Consider the following 23,480-nt stretch of genomic DNA (forward strand, 5'->3'; position numbering starts at 1 on the left):
TTTGGTTTATTTAGCTGAACTTTGAGACCTGTTACTTTAGCAGGCCAGGAACATCATGTACAACAGTCTTTCTGGTTCAATAAACAAACTGTCTTGAGCAGACCTCTGGCTGGCAGGTCAAACAGTCTGTGGCTGGTGGGCTGCCATGTCCCAAACATAGCCCATAAGTTCTCAGTTTCTCTGATACCATACCATACAAACTTATATCCCGCTAATACCTTACAGTTCGAAGCGGGCAACAAGGCAAGACAAACCCGAGCAAACCTGTGGGATATAATTTTTTTTTTAAAAAGTTAAATAAAGTAAAAATTATGTTAAAACAAATTTCTGAAATACTGATGTTTTAACCTTTCTCCTAAACATCATATATGAATCAGAAGAAAAGAATATCTGAGCAAGCTCTTCAGCCAGCCCTCACCGCAAGGCTTGCAAGTCTTAAACAAGCAGTAAAATTGGCTTACCTCAGCCAGGTCACAATTAGTACACAGGAACTGCAGCAGCAGCATCTGCTGAGCTTCTAGTCTTCCTTCCCTGGGCCTCTGGATTGGGGCTTCCTTAACCTCAGTCAGGCCCCATCTTATATACTTCCTGGTTCCGGCTCCACCCCTCCTCCCGCCTCACTTCCTCTCAGGCAGAACTAGGGCTAAGGTGGCTTAGGCTGTCTATGGGATATTCTTAAGGGCAAGGGGCTGAGTTCTATAAATCTACTCACATACCCTCCCCCTCTGCTCAACCCTACCAGGTTGAGCGCTTGCCACAACCTAGGGGCTGGAGGCTGGAGGGTAGCATTCAATAGGATATCCGGGGCTTCCACTAACACCCAGGGACCACCAACCTGTCCTCGGGCCAAACTCAGACACCCATCCCAGACGTGCACTGTGCCCGTCACTGCAATGTGGACAGGGCACACTAAGCACAGCAGCAAATGGCCACATCACACCAATGGCCTTGCGGTATGAGGACTTGGCTATCCATCTTCCACTCCGGAGCAGTGTCCTAAGGCACTCGGCTCAGGGGACAGTCACTTTACACAATGATATCTGTCTTTCTCTCCCCAGCATTGATGTCATCTCCTGATATACCTCACTCTATGAATCCCGAATCTGAACTGTTGCCCCTTCTGAGGTGGCAGACCAATCATCCTCTTCAGCATCAGTCAGGTTACACCCTCCCTGATCTGCTACTCCAAGTCTACACATCATCTTCGGCTCTCGGGGTTCCAACTCCCATCGCTCATGAGGCAGTGTGAACTCCGGGTGAGCGATCAGTACTTCTTCCAGTTGCCCTTCCATCTTTCTCGTAGCCTCTCTCAGCTGCTTTTCAAGTGGTGGCTTATACTCCAGCAACCCAACCTCCACTCGAGGCTCCTCTTTACAGTAGGCCCTCGAACTCACCACCTCTTGTACTGATTCTGGATGAAAATCCAATCTGAAACTCATGGGGTTCCCACTCTTCGAGAACTGCACCATAATGTCCCTCAACAGCTTCACGGTGGCTTCCTCATAGGCCTGCAGCAGCTCACTTAGGACACTTGCATTCATGGTAACTGTTCTACAGAACTCAGGTACCCTGGACTGGCCCTCCTCACTGGGGTCAGGCCACTCTCTTTCACATATACCTCTTCTGATCTTTGCTGCCCACAAAGTGTACTCTTGGTTTTCCACTGAACCACTTCAGTGACCACTCAAACTAGTGCACCCTGGTATTCACTTCTTGTTTCCAGCACATCTTTGCGCACAAGTCCTCAAGTTCTCGGCTGACCATCTGCAGGGCATCCCTCATGCCCTTCATAATGTCTGACTCTTCTGTCAACTGTCTCCTTAAGGCTTCCACCTGGAGAGACATCTCCCTGGTTTGAGCCAGGACATGCACACTTTGCATCAGTTGCTTCTTGGTCATTCTCCGTTTGACTCCCTTGAGTTGGTTCTCCAACCTAACCCTTGTCTGAGCAGCTTCCTTGATCTGGGTGTCCATACACCCCAACTTCCTCAAGGTCTCCCTCCTGGAAACTTTCATCTGGGCCAGGTTTGTCCCTGGGCCAGCTGCCCTTGTAGTGTCTGCACTCTTTCATTCAAAACCGACACCTTTTCTTGGTGTTCCTACAGACCGACACACTCAGTGGTGATGTGGCACTGTAACCCTGTCAACTCCTGGGACAACAGTGCATTATCTTCTCACAGTCAGATACATACATCTTTGGCTGCTGCCTCTCTTTTATAGTACTCCTCCTCCCGGAGGCACATCTCCTGTACTTGACCATAGAGGTCAAGCACTCTGACCTTCTCTTGCTCCTCCTGGCTCCTCTGCTGGAGATTAGACAGCTGTCCCTGCAGCTGCGAGTACTGTTCTACTGGCACTGTAGCTGCCAACTCTTGCTGCAGCTGCTCTGTTTCAGCTTCTGCAGCCTCTGCTTTGGCCTGATAGCCCTCAGTCCGGACTGTCAACAGGCAAACTTGATCCTTCAATTCCTGGACCGCTTGTTGCTGCTGTATCAGCTCTCCATCCTTGGCTTCCAGTAGCTTAACTTTCTTTGCTACCTCCTTGGTCAGCGCCTTCTGCATATCTGAAAACTGGTCAGCTGGGACACTTCTCTCCAGCTGTCCATGTAGTTCCAGCAACCTGCAGGTTACTTCCTCCTTTACTTTTACACAACTGGCTTTCTCCTTTGTCAGCATGTGATACTCTCTTTTGAACTGGGCACCCTTGCAGTGCAGTCTTCCGCCTGAAGTTTCAGTCGCTGGCACCACTCATGTAACTTGCTAACTTTAGCCAAGGCCTTCCCCTTTTGCTACTCTGCAACTTAGGTGAGCTTCTTTGCCTTCTCCACTTCAGCAAGTAGCCCCTCTGCCTGCTTCTGCAATGTCTCAGGGAAGGACTTCATACAGGTTACCTGTTCTTTCAGCTGGGTAACCTCTTCTGCTTCAGACAGTTCCTCATCTCTGTGACCTACTCCTCTCAATCACAATTTAGAGACTTCCTGAGACTTAGCCTTCAGCTGGGCTCTCAGTCATGCATTCTGGCTCTGTGACCACCCTCTCTCCTTCATGCTGCTCCTCTCTGTATCTTAAGGAGATTTCCAAGATCTGGAGTTCTTCCAGCCTTGATCTGGAGTTCTTCCAGCCTTGCTTGTATTCCTGTCTCTGCAGGGTCCCTTCCTTGGGACTTGGCACTCAGTTGCCTTATCTCTTCCGCCTACTGTTCAATGGTTTCATGTAATCCTTTCTGTTCTGCATCCACAGCAATGTGGATACTCTGTAATTCCTCGACATACTTTTCTCTTTGACTTTGCAACTGGTACATAACCTCTACCAGTTGCTGTTGGAGAGTCTTTTACTCCCGTAATTGACTAGCATACACAGTGGATTGCTGCAGTTCCACATCCAGCATTTTAATATAGTGATTGGCCTCCTCCAGCTCGCTAGCTAGATCCCGAAGTGGATCCTGAACCTCTACCAGGCAATCTTCAAGGGATTTTGCCTCCTCCCCTGTTTAAGACACCATGGCAGACAACCAACCCGGATCTTCATTCACTTCTAGACTACAGTGGTTGACTTCCTTCCACCTCTTGGGTTGCACATGAGACAGGCACTTAACCTCTACCTGTTCATGACAGGCCCCCTTTCCCTTCTTGGGGCTCCTAGGCTTGGGTTATAACTCACTCCCTTGCTCAGGCATCATTCTCTTTTGATGCCCAACCACTTGGCTGGCTTCTAGCTTCCTGCCTTTGTCAGGGCACTTAACCTCCTTAAGAACTTTTCCTTTTTTCAGGTCAACTTATCCCTCTTGGAGACTGTTATCTTCCTTCCTCCTGGGAAATTTTTGCCTGCTCCAGTAGGCTGTCTGTCAGTCACCATTTTTGACTGTTCCATGGCCCTCTTCTTGGGCTTTTCCTGTTTCTCAGCTGTGCCCCATTCCCAGGGTCGGTAATCCTCTGAATTTACAGGGCACTGCTGCAGGGCTAACCAGGTTTCCTGTCACTCCTGGTCCCAAATGCCCATCATGGAGTCTTCTTCAGTCCTTAAGTCATACTCACTGGTCCCCTACTAGTATATGCTGGAGTACTGACGTGGAACTACTACTCTATTCCAGGATTTCCAACTGCTCCAGTTGCAGCTTACAATGCAGCAGCTTCTAGCTTCGGCCCACAACCTGGAGTCTTTTACTCCCTATAGTCTGCTGTGTATTCAGGAGCTGGCCTTGGTTCAGGACACCTAACTCCAGCTCTGGCTGTAACTTCCCCTCCAAATCAAGTTCCTGAACTGCCCCAGCCATAGGCACCAACTCCGTGGGTGCTGTGGGTGCTCGAGCACTCCCAATGTTTTCACCCGCCCAGGCAGGGGCGGGGGGCACCGCTTACCCCTCCGACATCACAGCAGCTACACAGCGTCAGTGAAAGTGCTGCCTGCTAGCCTTCCCTTTGCTTCGCTCGTTCGTTCCCTCTCAGTGTCCCGCCCTCACGGAAATGATGTCAGAAGAAGGCGGGACACTGAGAGGGAACAAATGGACGAAGCAAAGGGAAGGCTAGGGGGCAGTGCTTTCACTGACGCTGCGCAGGCTCAGCTGCTGCGATGGAGGTAAATTTAAAAGATTTAGAGAAGGCAGGCGGGTAGGGCAGGTGGACATGGGAGCGGGAGGGGCAGGGGGGAGAGAAGCACTGATCGATGGATCTGGATGGGAAGGGAGGGCAGGGCCCAGGGAGAGCAGAGAAATTGCTGTACAGGGAGGGGAGGGAGGAGAATTGCTTAAGATGGATGGATGGGGGTGGGCAGGGGACAGAGGAGCATCGATGGACATGGATGGGAGGGCAGGGCCCAGGGAGAGAGGAGAAATTGCTTGATATGGATGGAGGTGGGCAGGGGACAGAGGAGCATCGATGGGCATGGATGGGAGGGCAGGGCCCAGGGAGAGAGGAGAAATTGCTTGATATGGATGGATGGAGTTGGGCAGGGGAGAGAGGAGCAACGATGGACATGGATGGGAGGGCAGGGCCCAGGGGGAGTGGAGAAATTGCTGGACATGGAGAGGAGGGCAGGGGAGAGAGGAGAATTGCTGGATATGGATGGATGGAGGTGGGCAGGGGAGAGTGGAGAAATTGCTGGACATGGAGAGGAGGGCATGGGAGAGAGGAGAATTGCTGGATATGAATGGATGGAGGGGGACAGGGGAGAGAAGAGCATGGATGGACATGGATGGGAGGGCAGGGCCCAGGGAGAGTGGAGAAATTGCTGGACATGGAGAGGAGGACTGCGGAGCGAGGAGAATTGCTGGATATGGATGGATGGAGGGGGCAGGGGAGAGAGCAGGACCCAGCTTTTACTTATGGATATAGAACAAGAAATGAAGAAGAAAGGAGGAAAGTAAAGAAATAAATGGAAAGGAAGCCCTGGAAACGGAGTTAAGAGGACAGATAGCAGCAGAATCAGATACTGGGCCAGCATGATCAGAAAAACAAAGTCATCAGACAACAAAGGTAGAAAAAAATCATTTTATTTTCATTTTAGTGTTCGTAATATAACCACTTTGAGAATTTACATCTGCTACATCTGCTGTCTTATTTTGCAATGTATAGCAATGTGTTTCTTTCTGTTTGTCTGGTATTGTGATGCATGCAGGGTCTAACTTCTTAGGATTTCAGGTTAATTTTTGAAGAATTTGAAGAGGGGCTATCTCTGTTCTGCATGTATGACTGCAAGGCCAAGTGTCTGAATAGGGATCTGTTTGTTAGATTCTGAGATTTTGCTAACACATTGTTTTTCAGAGTTGGCAAGACTGTCTGTTCTCATATACTAATTTGGTTTGTGTCATTTAGAGTATAATGGAGCTGTAACAGTTTACAGAAATTATTTATAATGAAAACAAAAAAAACCCCACAAGTTATTTTTCTTCTATACTGGCGTAATATTTTCAATGACCCCCATGGCTGGTAAAAGGGGTGTGACTACTGTAGGGGGGGGAGCCATATTAATCCCACCCCTGGATTGGTAGGGGCGCCGACTAATAAGCTGCAGGAGGGCGCCAGAAACCCTAGGACCTGCTCTGCACCCGCCGGAAGTTCCCTTCCCAGCCAGCCCAACTGCCCGGTGCCCGCCCTCTTCTTCCTCAGTTCTCCGCTGGTCCATCCTCGCCTTCCTGCGTGCTGCCCAGAATTGTAAAACTCATCTTACCTCGGGGTCCCGGCGGCAGCAGTGAAAGGCGAGCAGGCTCGGCGCTTCAGCCTTCCGTTCTCTCTCAGCTCTGGTTCCGCTCTCATTTTCTGTTTCCGCAAGGGGGTGACCAGAGCTGAGAGAGAAGGGAAGGCTGAAGCACCGAGCCTGCTCGCCTTTCACTGCTGCCGCCGGGACCCTGAGGTAAGATGAGTTTTAACATTCTGGGCAGCACGCAGGAAGGCGAGGACAGACCGGCGGAGGACTGTTGTGGGAGAAGAGGTCAGGCTCGGGTTGGGACTGGCACTCGGAGGATCATATCTCTGATCATATCCAGCAGATCGCCAAGCCCTGTCGTTTCTTTCTTTACAACATCCGTAAAATCCACCCCTTTCTTTCCGAGCACTCTACCAAAACCCTCATCAACACCCTTGTCACCTCTCGTTTAGACTACTGCAATCTGCTTCTTGCTCGCCTCCCACTTAGTCACCTCTCCCCTCTCCAATCGGTTCAAAACTCTGCTGCCTGTCTTGTCTTCCACCAGGGTCGCTTTACTCATACTACCCCTCTCTTCAAGTCGCTTCACTGGCTCCCTATCCGTTTTCGTATCCTGTTCAAACTTCTTCTACTAACCTATAAATGTACTCACTCTGCTGCTCCCCAGTATCTCTCCACACTCGTCCTTCCCTACACCCCTTCCCGTGCACTCCGCTCCATGGATAAATCCTTCTTATCTGTTCCCTTCTCCACTACTGCCAACTCCAGACTTCGCGCCTTCTGTCTCGCTGCACCCTACGCCTGGAATAAACTTCCTGAGCCCCTACGTTTTGCCCCATCCTTTGCCACCTTTAAATCTAGACTGAAAGCCCACCTCTTTGACATTGCTTTTGACTCGTAACCACTTGTAACCACTCGCCTCCACCTACCCTCCTCATCTCCTTCCTGTACACATTAATTGATTTGATTACTTTATTTTTTGTCTATTAGATTATAAGCTCTTTGAGCAGGGACTGTGTTTCTTCTATGTTTGTGCAGCGCTGCATACGCCTTGTAGCGCTATAGAAATGCTAAATAGTAATAGTAGTAGTAGTAGTAGGAGAGGGGGGCCTGGAACTCGGAGGAGGGGGGCCTGGAACTTGGAGGAGAGGGAGGGGGCGGGGGAATGCACCACCTGTTAAAAAAAAAAAAATTCAGCACCCCCAATCATTTTGAAAAGTTGGCTCCTATGGCCCCAGCTGCAGGTTCTTTGGCAGCAGTTCAGCTTTTAATACTTTTCTCTGTGCACAGCTTTTAACTTTATACTTCTTTGCTCTGCAGTTTCCTAAAGCCATCTTCTCAATAGCAGCTTCAGTTCCAACTCCACTCCTAAAATCTAAACCAGCTTTCCCTGGCTGCTCCAGCAACAGTAGAAATCTTTCACTTTTGCAGGGAAGCTTTCTCTGCTTCTGATCAGCTTTTGCTGACATCTATACTCACTGTGCTTAATTAAGAAAGCTTTCCAGTTTGCTAAGTACTTTCTCTCACTCATGGGCAGATGATCTAAAAATAGCCCTTTACCGCCCCAATGATCTGTGAAACAGCAGAAGAGGTTTGACAGGTCCGGGATGCCCCCCTCCCCCAAACAAAAGATCTGGAGGTCTGGTGGACCTCCAGGCCCCCCACCCCCAATGCACAAAAACCCTGGTGGTCCAGTGGGACCGCTAGCTTCCCCCTCCCACCCTCCCCCACTGAAAAAACACCCTGGTGGTCCTGTGGGACCGCTAGCTTCCCCCCCCCCCCCACCAAACAAAAACACCCTGGTGGTCCAATGGGACCGCTAGCTTCCCCCCCCCCCCCCCCCACCGAACAAAAACACCCTGGTTAGGGTTACCATACGTCCGGATTTCCCCGGACATGTCCTCTTTTTGAGGGCATGTCCGGGGCATCCGGCGGATTTTGCCCGTGCCCACGTTTGTCCGGATTTCTGGACAAACGTGGGCGCGGGTGCGGGCAGGCGCGTGCGTGCGGTGGGCGTGTGGGCAGGCGATCGGCACCGTGGGTCTGGTCTCCCGTCCCCTCCCCTTCCTTACCATGTTCCCTGGTGGTCTAGTGACGTCTTCGGGGCAGGAAAGAGCCCCCTCTTTCCTGCCCGGAGCGCTGCCTCCCCTGTCTATCATCCTTCTCGGTCTGGCTGGGGATTCAAAATGGCCGCCGAGAGTTGAACTCTCGCGAGGCCGCTTCAACTCTCGGTGGCCATTTTGAATCCCCAGCCAGACCGAGGAGGATGCAGCAGGCAAGGGCAGGCAGCGCTCCGGGCAGGAAAGAGGGGGCTCTTTCCTGCCCCCAAGAGAAGACGCTACTAGACCACCAGGGCTAGATAGTAAGTGAGGGGGGGTATGTGATGGGGGGGAGGGGACTATGTGACGGGGGGGCAGGGAATAGGGGCGGAACGAGGACATGAAGGGGGCGTGGCAGGGGTGGGGCATGAGGCGTGGTGGGGGCGGGGTAGGGGTGTGACATTTGTCCTCTTTTTCAGAGGACACAAAATGGTAACCCTAACCCTGGTGGTCCAATGGGACTACTAGCTTCCCTCCCCCCCACCAAAAACGCCCTGGTGTTCCAGTGGGACCTCTATCTATCTGCCCCCTCCCCCCAAGCAGCCTACCTCGTAGTCATGGTAGTGAGAGGAGGGCGGGACTAGCACTCCCTCCCTCTTCTTCGGGCGCCTTCCCAAAATGGCAGCCTCCCACCCTGCCCGGTGTATCCTGGGATGCACTGGGCAGGGCTTAATGTATAGACAGCCTATGGTAGGCAGCACAGTTAGCTACTGTTGACCCGGGATATTCAATGCCAGGCCGTTTCCGATGACCAGCATTGAATATCCAGGGTTTTTTTGGCTGGATCTAACTTAACCAGCTAAGTGAATATTCATTCCTGGCTGGTTAAATAGTGCTGAATATCGGCCGGGACATGCCCAAATTGGACATCTCAATTCCAATTTGTACATTTTTTCTAAAGTCCACCTCCACAAGTATCCCAGGGATCTAGACAGTACTATTTTTATGCTGTTAACAAAATTGTACGTTTTATGTTAAGCTGTATTTGCTGTACACCATCTTGGGTGAATCTCTTCACAAAGATGGTTAATAAATCCCAATAAATATATAAATAAAATGTCACTATATGTCTAGATGTTTCTAAAATGGTTTCCCAAGTGTCCCATATATGCCCTCAGATTCACAGTTGCCTCAGCAGGTTTCTGTAATGACCTTAAGTTACAGCCCTCTGTTACAACAGTAAGTTGCATTCCCACAGATTCTGGTAAGTCAGAGAGACAAGGACAAGAGCATCCTGTGGTCATAGGCGCTGACTCCGTGGGTGCTGTGGGTGCTCGAGCACCCCCAATATGACCCAACCAGAATGCACCATCAGAAGTTCTGGTTCCAACCCCAGCCTGACCTGCCCTCCCTCTTCTCCCACAACAGCCCCCCTTGCCTTCCTGCCGCCCAGCGTTTAAAACTCATTTTAAATGAAGTCGCAGCGGCAGTGAAAGGAGCAGGCATGCTCGCTCGCTTTCAGCCTTCTCTACCTTCTCAGCATCCCGCCCTCGCGGTCCTGGAAACAGGAAATGAGGGCAGGATGCTGAGAGGGAAGAGAAGGCTGAAGGCAAATGAGCCTGCCTGCTCCTTTCACTGCTACCGCGACTTCAGGTAAAATGAGTTTTAAAGGCTGGCTGGCAGGAAGGCGAGGAGCGCTGTTGTGGGAAAGGAGGTCAGGCTGGAGTTGGAACTGGAACTCGGGGGGGGGGGGGGGAGAAAAGGGGGCAGGTGGAGTTTGGGGCGAGTCACTGGACATGGATGGGAGGAGAGGGCAGAGGAGCATTGCTAGACATGGAGGGGAGGGCAGAGGAGAATCGCTAGACTTAGAGGGTAGGGGAGAGAGGAGAAATCGCTGGACTTGGAGGGGAGGGTAGGGGAGAGAGGAAAAATCATGGGGCATGGAGGGGAGGGAAGGGGAGAGAGGAGAAATGCTGGATATGGATGGAGGGAAGGGAAGACAGAGGAAGGAGATGGAGGGGAGCGGAGAGAGGAGAAATGCTAGATATGGAGTGGAGGAAAGACAGAGGAAGAAGATGCACGGGGAGGGGAGAGGAGAAATGTTTGACATGGATGGAGGGGAGGGAAGACAGATGAGGAGATGCACATGGATGGAAGGGAGAGAGGAGAAATGATGGACAAGGATGGAGGGGAGGACAGACAGAGGAAGGAGATGCACATGGATGGAGGGGAGAGAAGAGAAATGCTTGGCATGGATGGAGGGGAGGGAAGAGAGAGGAAGTGAGATGAACATGGATGGAGGGGCGGAGAGAGAGGAGAAATGCTGGACATGGATGGAGGGGGTAGAGGAAAAATGCTGGACATGAATGGAGGAAAGGGAAGAGAGAGGAAGGAGATGCATACTGATGGAGATGAGGGAAAGGGAAAAGAGGAGAAAAGGTACACATGAATGGAGAAATTAGATTCCGGAATGGAAAGGGGGAGAGAGAAGGGCAGATGCTAGATGGAAAAGGGAGAGAGAGGGAGTAGACGCTGGATGGAAAGGGGGTGGGGGGAAGAGTTAAGATCGAGGAAAGAAGAAACAAGAGACTGGGGCCAACACAACTAGAAACAATAAATGGCCAGACAACAAAGGTAGGAGAAATGAATTTTATTTTTAGTAGAGGATAAGGTAATGTGGTAGCTGTGTTAATAAATACAGAAAATGGAAATAAGTTAATATCTTTATTGGACTAGTTTTAATATATTTTTGACTAATATTTGGAGACCAAACCCTCCTTTCTCAAGTCAGAACAGAATACCATAACAGTAGTATACTGTCCTGACCTGAGAAAAGAGGTTTTGGCCTCTGAAAGCTAATTGAAAAATGTATTTAGTCCAATAAAATGATATCATATTTTCCATTTTTTGTTTTATTTGTATTTGTTAACCTATAGTATAGTGATTGAAATATGTCAGTTTTTGAAATTTGCATCTCTTTATATTTGCACAGTATAGGGGGACTGAGGGGTGGGACTGTTCAGGGAAGAAGTCCTGGTGCAGGTTGCAGGCAGCCTTTGAGTAGCGCTGCCACTGCCCAGATGAAGACTGCAGCAGACAGGATGTTCAGGTACTGGTGGTGGGGGGGGGGGGGGGGGGGGGGGGGGAATGTACCACCTGTAAAAAAAAAAAAAAATCAGCACCCCCAATCATTTTGAAAAGTTGGCTTCTATGCTTGTGGTTATTAAACTAGTGGGGCTGCAAACCAGGAAAGAGTGTTTGTACCTCTGTGGTCAGCTTTTCCTCTTCCTCATGTTTTCTGTTTATCTTTGCCACCTTCTTCAGCATCTTCACTGCTTCTTCAGGCTTCTTAGCCAGAATCAACCAACGTGCCGATTCTGGGATCCACCTGTGGAAATCAAATGAAGCCAAAAAAATTTATAAGCCCAGATCTATTCATTATCTTTCTTTTATTAATAAAAGTCATACTTTTCCTATGGTATATAATTGCTTTGGCTAGAGCCAGTAGTTTTCTGGGTGAGGACCTTCTGATAGTTAAACCATAGGAGCTCAGCCACCGTTCTTCACTTACAGGTCCTATCCCTCACCCCCACAAGGCGCTTATTGATCACATTACATTGATAGTTTTGTATTTTGCTTTAACTAGGGTCTGGATAATTTATTCAGTAAATAACATGCAGTGGCTGATTGCTAGTTTCTCTATGGGATACGAAGACAAGTTGGCTCTGTTTCAGCAAGACTGACTGATATGGTCCTGGTTTTGCCCCTTCCCCTGTGTGAGACCTGTCTGACCAAATTAAAACTGGAAGGCTATCTTAGAGGCAGCAAGTGGGAGCAAATGAGGCCACATACCAGGAAAAGCAGAAGAAGATGAAATAGGGTAGGGAGACAGTGAGCTGCAGCCAACGCCAGTCCCGAATGGCATAAGCCAACCCTGCTAGTAAGATCTGACCAATGGAGAAGAAATATCCAATCAGTGTCCCTACGACTGCGCGCTTTCTAGTGGGAATCCATTCAACAACTGAAATACAGAAGGCATTATTAATCAGATAACCCCACAAGACCGAGAACATTTATGCAATGCACAGGGGGAAGGAGGAGGGAAGATATCCAGCCAGTTCAGGATGTGGATTTGGGCCTCCAATATTGTTAAAACTACTACTACTACTACTACTATTTAGCATTTCTATAGCGCTACAAGACATACGCAGCGCTGCACAAACAGAAGAAAGACAGTCCCTGCTCAAAGAGCTTACAATCTAATAGACAAAAAATAAAGTAAGCAAATCAAATCAATTAATGTGTACAGGAAGGAGATGAGGAGGGTAGGTGGAGGCGAGTGGTTACAAGTCAAAAGGAGTGTTCAGAACATAAGTACCATGCTGGGTCATATCAATGGTCCACTGAGCTGAGCAATATCCTCACTCAGGTCTCTGGACATATCCCACAGATCCAGAATGGGGTGAACCATTCCCTGTTGTGTTCCCTAAGTTTACCTGGCTAACGTCTAAAGCTTTTTAAAACTCGATTGTATTACTATGTTACACTAGTTTTCATAGGTATGTGCATACTGTTACAGGCTGGTCCTTCTAGGTCAGCTCTGTAGGTTATGAGCTGAACTGGAAGACTTGACCACATTCTATAACAACAAATTCCAGAACTGAGTTCTACATAAAAAAACTTTCTTAAATTTGTTATAAATCTACTATCAGTGTTCTTAGAAAATGGATTATTTCTGCAAGATGAGACATTCTGGAAGCTAAGAAAAATATGGTCTTAATCAGTTCAGGAGATAATTTTCAAAGGGAAAAATGGATAGAAAAACTGAATCTTAAGTGGAAATTCACCTGGGGTGTAACTTGGGCAGGGGTGCAAACTACAGGTATAGTAGGGGAAATTATTTTTTGTGGGCCTGAAAGCAGATTTTGAAAGGGAAACTTGCTCCCAAGTTTCTCTTTCAAAAATTGTTTGGCTGCTGGTGCTGTGAGGATGCTTTTCCCCTGATAATTTATAGGTAAAAAAAACATGTCATGGAAAAGCTGGAGGAACATAAAAACAGATAAAAAGCCAGTATCCTGAAGCCAACAGTGGCTAGTCTGAGTCACAAGTACCTGGCAGATCCCAAAAAGTAAAATTATTTCTTATAGCGCATTTACAGGGAGGAGTAATGCCTCTCTCAAGTCTAGCTGGCTAATCAGTTTTATGGGCTTTTCCTCCAGGAACTTGTCCAAACCTCTTTTTAACTCTGCTATGTTAGTTACTTTGATCACATCTTCTAGCAACAGATTCCAGAGTTTAATTATGCACTGTATAAACTGTTGACAATTTGTTTACAGTGGGCTGGTAATTAGTTTCATGGAGTGCCCTCTTTTTTGGGGGTTGTTTGACAGTTTAAAGAACCATTTCCTATTTAACCATTCTACCCAACTCATGAATTTATAAGTTACTATCATATCCCTCTCAGTCATCTTTTCTCTCAGCTGCAAAGCCCTAACCTGTTTAGCCTCTCCTTATAAGGGAGATGTTCCATCCCTCTTTATTATTTCTATTGCTCTTCTCTGAACATTTTCTAGTGTCTCTAGAGTGTATTTTTTGAGATGGAGCAATCAGAAATGCACACACTGTCAGAGGCATAAAATTGTTCTGTTTTGCTCTCTATCCCTTTTCAAAATGAAATTCTTACGTGTAATTCCAGAAGCATGCTCCACCTCTCATCTGCCCCCAGCGCTGTCCATTTTCCCCATGGAAGAGAGGACAAGTCTCAGTGAGAGTTTTCTGGAGATAAGCTTCTATTTACCCCCAGAAATCCCTTAAAAAATTGCCTTCTTATAAGAACATCTAAAAAGTTTTTTAAATGTACCTGTGTACTATGCATGGACTTTACTGCACAAAGCACCTAACCAACTTGTGTTTGAAATCAGCTGCATAGCCTGGGAGGGCCTTAGGGGCCTTGGCATCCAAATTTGGGTTTGCCCCCCCCCCCCCAATATTGAGGAGCTGTCTGCTGCTTTGGCAGGGGTCCCTAAGCTCTGCCAGTAGAAACCCTCCTCCTTGTGAAGCCTGTCAGTTGGTGGCACATTTTCTGGGCGGCCACCGCACCGGCCCCCACTTACATGCTTGATTTTTTGTGAAACTGAGCATGTGCAAAGAAGGCCCCCCCCCCCCCCCACACACACATGCACAGGGTTATAGGCATCCATCATGCATGCTCAGTTTAACAAAAAACAAATGTGTGAGGGGCAGCCAGCACAGCAGCGACCAAGGAAAAGTGCCGCCAACTGCCAGGCTTTGCATAGAAAAGGGTTTCTGCTGGTGAGGCTTGGGGACCTCTGCCAGATCCAGTATGTGGGGTCACAAAGGGGAGCAGGGAGTGGCAGGGGAGGCAACATTATGTGCCCTCCCACATTAGGCTTGGGCTCCCCCATAATCCGTGGTCCGACTATGCAACTGGTTTGAATATCGTTTGGATCTGTGTGGGCTAAAAAGTAGATGCGTGAGGGGCAATTCTATAACAGAGTGCCCATATTTATGTGCCACTTGAGTGTGTAAATGTGTGCAGCCTTATCTACGAAAGTGGCATAATGTGTAAAGTTAAAGGGGACATATAGAAAGGTGGAGCATGGGTATGTAATCCTCCATTGTGTGGGGATTACTAGTAGAAGTCTGAGGCCCTGGGAGGAGGGTGTCCTTTACCAGTGGGCTGAAGAGAGAGTGGGAGGCCTGCCCAAGGGAGGGGTTGGCAGAGAAGTTGCAGAGGAGAAATGGGTCCCCGGAGTGAGTGACAGCAGGGGTGGAGTTGGAAAATGATAAAAGGGACAGTAGTGGGGAACACAAATTCTTTGGTTGCCTATACCCCTGCCACTGGAGGATCCTGGAGTGCAGAATAAACTCAGGCGGGGTAAAAGAATAATTGCAGCCCCTAAAAGTGGTAACTGCGGAGGTGTCAGGAGTTTCAGGTGGATAAGGGGAATCCAGCCTGGAAGCAAGAACCAGAGCAGAGAAAGCCTGTTCAAGGCTGATGTGCAGCCCTGCGAGTAGGGTTACCGTATTTGGTCCCCCCCAAAAGAAGACACATGCCCCACCCCACCACACCCCTGCCCCCTTTCACACCCCCACCCTTCCCCCTGTCACATATCGCCCCACCCCTTTCACCCCTCCATCACACCCCCCTAAGGGTGTCCTCCCTTCCCGTTACCTTACTCTACTGCCCTGGTGGTCTAGTGACCTCTTTGGGGCAGGAAAGAGCCCCCTCTTTCCTGCCTGAAGAGCTGCCCTGCATCCTGTTCCCCTTGCAAGGCTGAGTGCTGATGGTCCCGGCGCCGATTCAAAATGGCCGCCGAGAGTTGAAGCGGCCTCGCGAGACTTCAACTCTTGGCGGCCATTTTGAATTGGCGCCAGGACCGTCAGCACTCAGCATTGCAAGGGGAACAGGATGCAGGGCAGCACTCCGGGTAGGAAAGAGGGGGCCCTTTCCTGCCCTGAAGAGGTTACTAGACCACCAGGGCAGTAGATTAAGTAAGGGGAGGGGAGGTTAGGATAGGACACCATTAGGCCTGCCCGCCAGCCTGCCTGTTTGTCTGGAAATCCAGACAAACGGGCAGGCTGGCAAAACCCGCTCGGTTGCCCGGCCATGTCCTCAAAAAGAGGACATGTCCGGGTAAAACCGGACATATGGTAACCCTACCTGCGAGGTGTATCACTGGAAGAAGGATAGCCAAAAGGGTCTGTGCCTCAGGGAGTTGGATTGATATCAGGAGTAGCAGGAGCAGCCTTGGGATTATTGATGGTCCGACAGGATGGGTAATGGACAGGAGGAGGTGTAAATATGTACATACTGGAATTACCCAAAGAGTGGAGTGCAGTGGAATGGCTGAGAAAGTTACAAACAGTCTTGGATGGACATTATAAATAAGGAGTTCTGAAGTGTTTAACTTCTGTGCTTGCAGAAGTTCCAGTAAAGTTATGTTGCATTAACTAAAAATCCTTGGAGTGGTCATTGGTGTGAGAGCGAGGACACTTGCCCCTGGACTGGTAAAGTGCCACTGAAAAGCCTGTCCTGAATTCCCAATAGCCTGGATTTCTATTCTGGACCATTAACACACACCCAAGCTCAACTGCAGGTGGACAGGAACTGTGAGTGTGGTGTGTGTGGTTCCCTGTGACACCTGATAAATTTAGCTTGTGGCCCAGGTCGGACTGAGTGTGGAACTGAGTGGAACTAATGGGCGTGAGACCTGGGTTCCAGGTGGGGACATGGCCAGGGCACCCACTTAAACATGTAAATTACAGAATACTGTCAATTATGCATGTCTCTGATGATTTATGTTACCACAGTTATACCAGGCCTATGATTGGTGGGCATGTAAATGTTAGGTGCACCAATAGCAGGTTATGATAGTATTCTGTAATAGAGTCTGGGTGGCTAGATGCCATTACAGAACAGGCTCTCACTAGATGGAGGTGCCCACTTATAAAATTGCCTCCTTAGAGATCCAGTAAGACCCCTACTGAGAATTTACCCTTAAATTCTTGTCTTACTGTTCTGAACATGAATATCACTTACGTAGGCACGGCGAATTCATTCCAATGCCTGACAAGGATACGCCAGTTAGGAAACGGAATACACAATACCAGACCAATTTCGGGGAAAATGCAGCACAGACTCCTATGACAGCTGTGTGAAAGTGACACCAGGTAAGGAAAATCCGCCGGCCAAACCTAAGATGTAGGAAACATACCAGAAAAAATATGTACAAAAGATTTCAGACATTAGGACCCATTTTCAAAGGCTTTGTGTTCTATTTGCACAGCTCATATTCTGTAAATTTCTATTATACTGCCACTCTGTGGCATGTGATTACATTAGTTGACCTAGATAACTTTTGTTTGCAACTTTGATCTTAAAGGACAGAAACATCATTTATGGTTCATTCACCTTCCTCACATTGGTCACTCCTAGAATTAAGCAGAAGTTGTTTATTCTCAGCAGTTAAGTCTTCACTGCAAAGGATTCTCTCTCCCCCTCCTACTCTTTTCCCTGCATCCCTCCACTCTCTCCCTCCACCCCTTTGTCCTTCCTTCCCTCTTCTTCCCCCTCCGTTCCCCTCCCTCCTTTTTCCCTCCTCTCCCATTTTCTTTCTCCATCCTATCCCCCTTCCCCTCCACCCCTCCTTTCACCTCTTCCCCCCTTCCGCCCCCTCATCCCAACATACTTCCCTTCTCACTACACCCCTCTTCTCTCCCCTCCCCTCTTTCCCACACCCCCTTAGGTCCACAGATTTACGCACATTTTGGGTTTTGCAATTATAATTTTATTAATAGTACTTATAATATTATAGTTCATGTTTTTGAGCAGTTTTATTTGATATCCAACCGCTTGTAAGCATTTATTTCATCCAGTATAGGTTTCCACGATTTCTTTTTTGACACATTTTCAGAGTATAGTATGTGGGCCTTTATATGTATGATCTTTCTTCTTTCTTTTTGCACCACTTCCCTTTTATGTATGGATTAAGCATGCATGGCAGTTTCATTTGTATTCTGCAATGAGACCAGCACTTTGTGGAGCATCACATTATTCTCAGGTTCGTGTTTTCCATTTCTTGGGTTTTTTTGATTTAGTTTTATGCATGGTTAATATTAGCTAACACTGGAAACCATCTATGTTAGAAGGGTTTGTTGATGGGTTTTATTTGACTGGGCCGAATTCTATATAAGGTGTGGTGAGTAGCACACGATAAATTGTGCAGATTGCCAATTTATGCATGCTACTCTATTGAGTAACAAGCCAATTAGTCATAATTGGTCGATAACCAATTATCATCACTAATTGGCAATAATTGGAATTTGTGTGCCCTTCTTTGTAGGCATATTCTAAAAAGAGGCACGCATAAATTCTAACGTGCGTAGCTGACAAGGGGGTGTGGCCATGGGAGGAGTGTAGGAATGTCAGGGGTGTCAATCACACTTACATGTACTGTTATAGAATTCGGGGGAATGCACATACATTTAGGCGTGGGCATTTACACCAGATTTTCAGTGGCATAATTGGCCACACCTATATATGCGTGTGTTCCTACGGCCTAGGCGCTATTCTATAAACCGTGTCTTACTGTAGACACTGTTTTTAGAATAGCGCTACACTCATTATTGCAATGTGCATATATTTAAGACACCTTGTATAACAGAGGGGAATAATCGAACGGCGCCGGCGAAATACATGGCCGGCAATGTATTTTGGCGGCACTGCAAGCAGCTGGCCAGACCCGCATTTTCAAAAAAGATGGCCGGCCATCTTTTGTTTCGATAATACGGTTCCGGCCAGCCAAATGCCTTGGATTTGGCCGGGGTTTCAGATGGCCAGTTTCGTTTTTTAGCGATAATGGAAAGTTATGTCGGCCATCTCAAACCCCGGCCAAATTCAAGACATTTGGCCATGGGAGGAGTCAGCATTTTTAGTGCACTGGCCCCCCTGACATGCCAGGACACCAACCGGGCTCCCTAGGGGTCACTGCAGTGGACTTCAGAAAAGCTCCTACGTGCATAGCTCCCTTACTTTGGGAGCTGAGCCCCCAACCCCCCCCTCCCCAAAACCCACTACCCACAAATGTACTGCACCCACTAAAACTGCTCCAGGGACCTGCATACAGCCTCTAGGACTTATTGCTGCTGTATAACTTTGGCACACCAGTTCACACCTGAAGACTAATCTCTTTGAAAAAGCCCTTTATTTGAATAAGCACGTTTACTCAGTTAACTGCAGATCAGAGGTTGTGCCCCACTGGCAAAGAGTCTCCTGGTACTAAGATGAGCAGTAGGTCAGAGCTGGCACAATGGTGTACAATGCCCTCTTTCAGCACCATTCAAGGTAAGAACTACGTTCTCTAACGTGGGTAACACAGGAAAGGGAACTAAAACTGGCTTACAAAAATGGCCACTACTGCATGGACTACAACAGGAAGCAAAACAGGGCACACTCTGACCCAGTAAGCAGGGGGAAAGCACCAGGGGAGTAGAGCCTACCAACTACCAATACCTACACCCACCACAATGCATTGCTGATGTGACTCTGTAGTGCAAATAACAGAAAAGGTGTCACACTCACCCCAGAGCCACATCAAAAGCAGGAAAAGGCTGTCGGAGGACAGAACACATTCTGCTGTCATGGAGATGGGTACGGCATTTGAGGCTGACATACAGGCTGGAAAACAAAGTGTTTAAAGTGGGGCTTTTTTGGTGGGAGGGGGTTAGTGACCACTGGGGGAGTATGGGGAGGTCATCCCCCATTCCCTCCAGTGGTCATCTGGTGAGTTGGGGCACCTTTTTGAGGCTTGGTCGTGAAAATAAAAGGACCAAGTAAACCCAGCGAAATACTGCTTAACGCCGTTTTTTTTTCCATTATCGGTGAAAGCCGGCTATCTGGTAGCCACGCCCATACCTGCCCATGTTCCGCCTTCGCTTCGCCGCCAACATGCCCCTTTGAACTTTCGCCGGCAAGGCAACGGGAAAGCGGCGATGCTGTCAAAAAAAGCAGCTTTCGATTATACCGATTTCGCCGCTTTTCCGAAATCGCCGGCCATCTCCCGATTTGTGTCGGGAAATGGCCAGCGATCACTTTCGATTATGAGCTGGATAGTAACATAGTAAATGACGGCAGATAAAGACCTGAACAGTCCATCCAGTCTGCCCAACAAGATAAACTTATTTTACATGGTATGTGATACTTTATATGTATACCCGAGTTTGATTTGTCCTTGTCATTCTCAGGGCACAGACCGTAGAAGTCTGCCTAGCACTGTTCTTGTAGAATCCAACCCATAAGGTATATCTTTTTGAAGCGTACAGCTCTTCCTTCATTCTTTTAAGCGGTTCACATACTGCTCCTCATTTACTTAACAGTCAAAAAAATCCTTGCGCTATATCATAACTTTGATGTTTATTGTGTGGCAAAAATTTTCATGTATATATATTTTTAGACCTCAGTGGTGACTCTTTTCACATAGGGCATATTTCCCCATGACTTACCAACTTCCGTCATAGGACCTAAATTTTTCTTTTAAAATTGTGTGTCTCATAAACAACTTCTCATTGCTTGGATTTTACCATAATTCAGCAATGCCTATTTTCAATAATAAAAAAAGCACTTAATTGTAGAACCTCATTCGAAAATCCCTATCCAACCGAGGCCTCAACCCATTCATCTATGCAGATGACGTCACAATCTACATTCCCTTCAGTCATGACTTGACAGAAATAACCAATGAAACGCCTTTACGGTATTATGTAAGCCATATTGAGCCTGCACATAGGTGGGAAAATGTGCGGTACAAATGTAACAAATAAATAAATAAATCTGCAACCAACATGGGCCATGTTTCGCCGAGGGCTGCCTCAGGGTGTGGTCCTCTGCATTAAATACATCAGTCCACTTTAATAAACACACTTCCCTACAAGAGGTTATTCAGCAACTTTCAAACGTGCCACTACTTTACAAATATGCTGTTGCACTCATCTCTTCACATATTCATTCAAAATGGCGGCTACATTTAAAACCGCCTCTTATATAGATCACATGGCCATAGAGTAAGACAATCAGCAGCTTAAGTGTCATACCAGACAGGACCAATCAATCTCCAAATTTAGCCCTGCCAGCACTGTTGTGCTTAAAGTAAAGATCCATCTCTGCTCCCTGTAGTTCAAAAACTGCTCAAGATCTCCACCCTCCCACTTCAACTCAATTTTATCAATAATTCACCAGCGTATGTCTGTAGGCAAATGTATTTTCTCCATCTAAAGACTCACCAAAGGAGCCGTTTTCACCTCCCTTAATGTCCTGGATTTATGCTCCGCCAGTCACCTTTATAGGTCTTGACATCCTGCCAATATATAACATTTCACATGGATAATATAGTACGTAAATAACATTTGATGTGTCACAAGTAGTATTTGATCTCAATGTCATTGTCCATCCAAATCCAGGGACCTTCTCATCATAAATCCTTTATAGTGCTCTCACACTATTGACAGTTACCACATTTAGTATTGACAGTCAGAGTTTGTGCATCGAGGGTAATCAATATGTCTGTAAGTCGTCTTTAAGTCAATATTTCTCCAGCTGTGCGACCACTACAATGAGCCACTGTTGGTCACTCTGAAAAACATTCGTGTACAGACAAAACATCCCAATATCTATATTAATAAATCCCACCTTGAACATTCTGAAGTTCACTCCAAGGCAGAGAAGCTCACTCCAAGGCAGAGAAGCACAAAAATCCTGTAGTCTTCATAGGCTAGGACCAGTCACCCTCACTCATAGACCCGCCCTCAGCCACGCCCCATCATCCTATATAATAATTCTCACCTCCAACGTTCTATGCTTGGGACCGTGGCTCCCTGGCTGCAAGCGGTCTGCGAGGCAGAAACGCACGGACGTCACTGACGTCAACACAGCTGATTCCAAGGCAAGGGGAGGCGTGTTTCCCTACTCCTCCTACTGCCTCGGAATCAGCTGTCACCCCCCCCCCCCCGCGCTATGGCCCCCTCGAAACCCACCCCCTCCTGCGAACCTGTCGATCCCCCCCCCCCCGGAACGCCGAAAACTGCCGCCACCGCCGCCGCCGCCGTTGTTGTGCTACCTTCCCTTCCCGTAGGTTCTTCAATCATCTTCTTAGAAAGTTTAACTCCGTGCGTCTGACGTCAGACGCACGGAGTTAAACTTTCTAAGAAGATGATTGAAGAACCTACGGGAAGGGAAGGTAGCACAACAACGGCGGCGGCGGTGGCAGCAGTTTTCGGCGTTCCGGGGGGGGGGGGGATCGACAGGTTCGCGGGAGGGGGTGGGTTTCGAGGGGGCCATAGCGCGGGGGGGGGGGGGGAATTGCCTGCCTAAGGCCCGTTTCCTTGCCTACAGAAACGGGCCTTTTTTACTAGTCTGTACATAAAACGCTACCTCAACATTCTGAAGACAACCTGCTGAAGCCATCTGCAAAATCCCTAAACAGTTCGTAAGTTCATGGTGGTGAAGCCATCCAACTCACCATGTCTCTCTGCCCTGCCCTCGAGGGTGGAACACAGAGAGTAAAGAGATCCATAAAGGCACCCCTGCCAACTGGCAACCCCCTCCAACAAACAACGACCCAGGCAGGGGGAGTGTTTCCGTACTCCTCCCCCTGCCTAGGAATCGCTACAGACTGCTGGCAAACTCCCCAACCACACGACCACAAAAGGCACCCGCAACCCCCCCACACACACAAACACACACACATAAACACACACAAACACACACACACACACACACACACACATACACACACACACACATAAACACACACACACATAAACATACACAAACACACACACACACACACACACACAAACACACACATAAACATACACAAACACACACACACACACACAAACACATAAACACACACACACACACACACAAACACACACACACACACACACACACAAACACACACACACACACACACACACAAACACACACACACACAAACACATAAACACACACACACACACACACAAACACACACACAAACACATACACACACATACACACACATAAACACACACACAAACACATACACACACATACACACACATAAACACACACACAAACACAAACACACACATAAACACACACACATAAACACACACAAACGCACACACACACACACTAACACAAACACACAAACACACACACAAACACACACACAGAAACACAAACACACACACAAACACACAATCACAAACACACACACAACCACAAACACACAAACACACACAAACACACACAAACGCACACACACACTAACACAAACACACAAACACACACACAGAAACACAAACACACACACAAACACACAATCACAAACACACACACAACCACAAACACACAAACACACACAAACACACACACAGAAACACAAACACACACAGAAACACAAACACATACACACACACACACACGCAAACACACAAAACACACACAGAAACACAAACACACACACATACACACACACACGCAAACACACAAAAACACACACAAACACACACACAGAAACACAAACACACACACAAACACACAATCACAAACACACACACAACCACAAAAACACAAACACACACAAACACACACACGCAAACACACAAAAACACACACAGAAACACAAACACACACACATACACACACACACGCAAACACACAAACACACACACAGAAACACAAACACACACACAAACACACAATCACAAACACACACACAACCACAAACACACACAA

The 23,480-nt window shown here is 47.9% G+C and overlaps 1 protein-coding gene across 1 annotated transcript in view; it reads right to left on the bottom strand.

Moving 5' to 3' along the window:
* The window catches only part of LOC115480789 (solute carrier family 22 member 6-A-like), an 88,317-nt gene that overhangs the window by 48,867 nt on the left and 15,970 nt on the right, over positions 1-23,480 (bottom strand). The window contains exons 4-6 of the mRNA XM_030219690.1: positions 16,743-16,897; positions 12,032-12,200; positions 11,444-11,567 (exon numbers count right to left, since the gene is read on the bottom strand). Coding sequence (XP_030075550.1) covers positions 11,444-11,567; positions 12,032-12,200; positions 16,743-16,897 — 448 coding nt within the window. The remainder of the gene's footprint in view (positions 1-11,443; positions 11,568-12,031; positions 12,201-16,742; positions 16,898-23,480) is intronic.

The sequence above is a fragment of the Microcaecilia unicolor genome, chromosome 11 (genome assembly GCF_901765095.1).
Source record: "Microcaecilia unicolor chromosome 11, aMicUni1.1, whole genome shotgun sequence".
Lineage (NCBI taxonomy): Eukaryota > Metazoa > Chordata > Amphibia > Gymnophiona > Siphonopidae > Microcaecilia > Microcaecilia unicolor.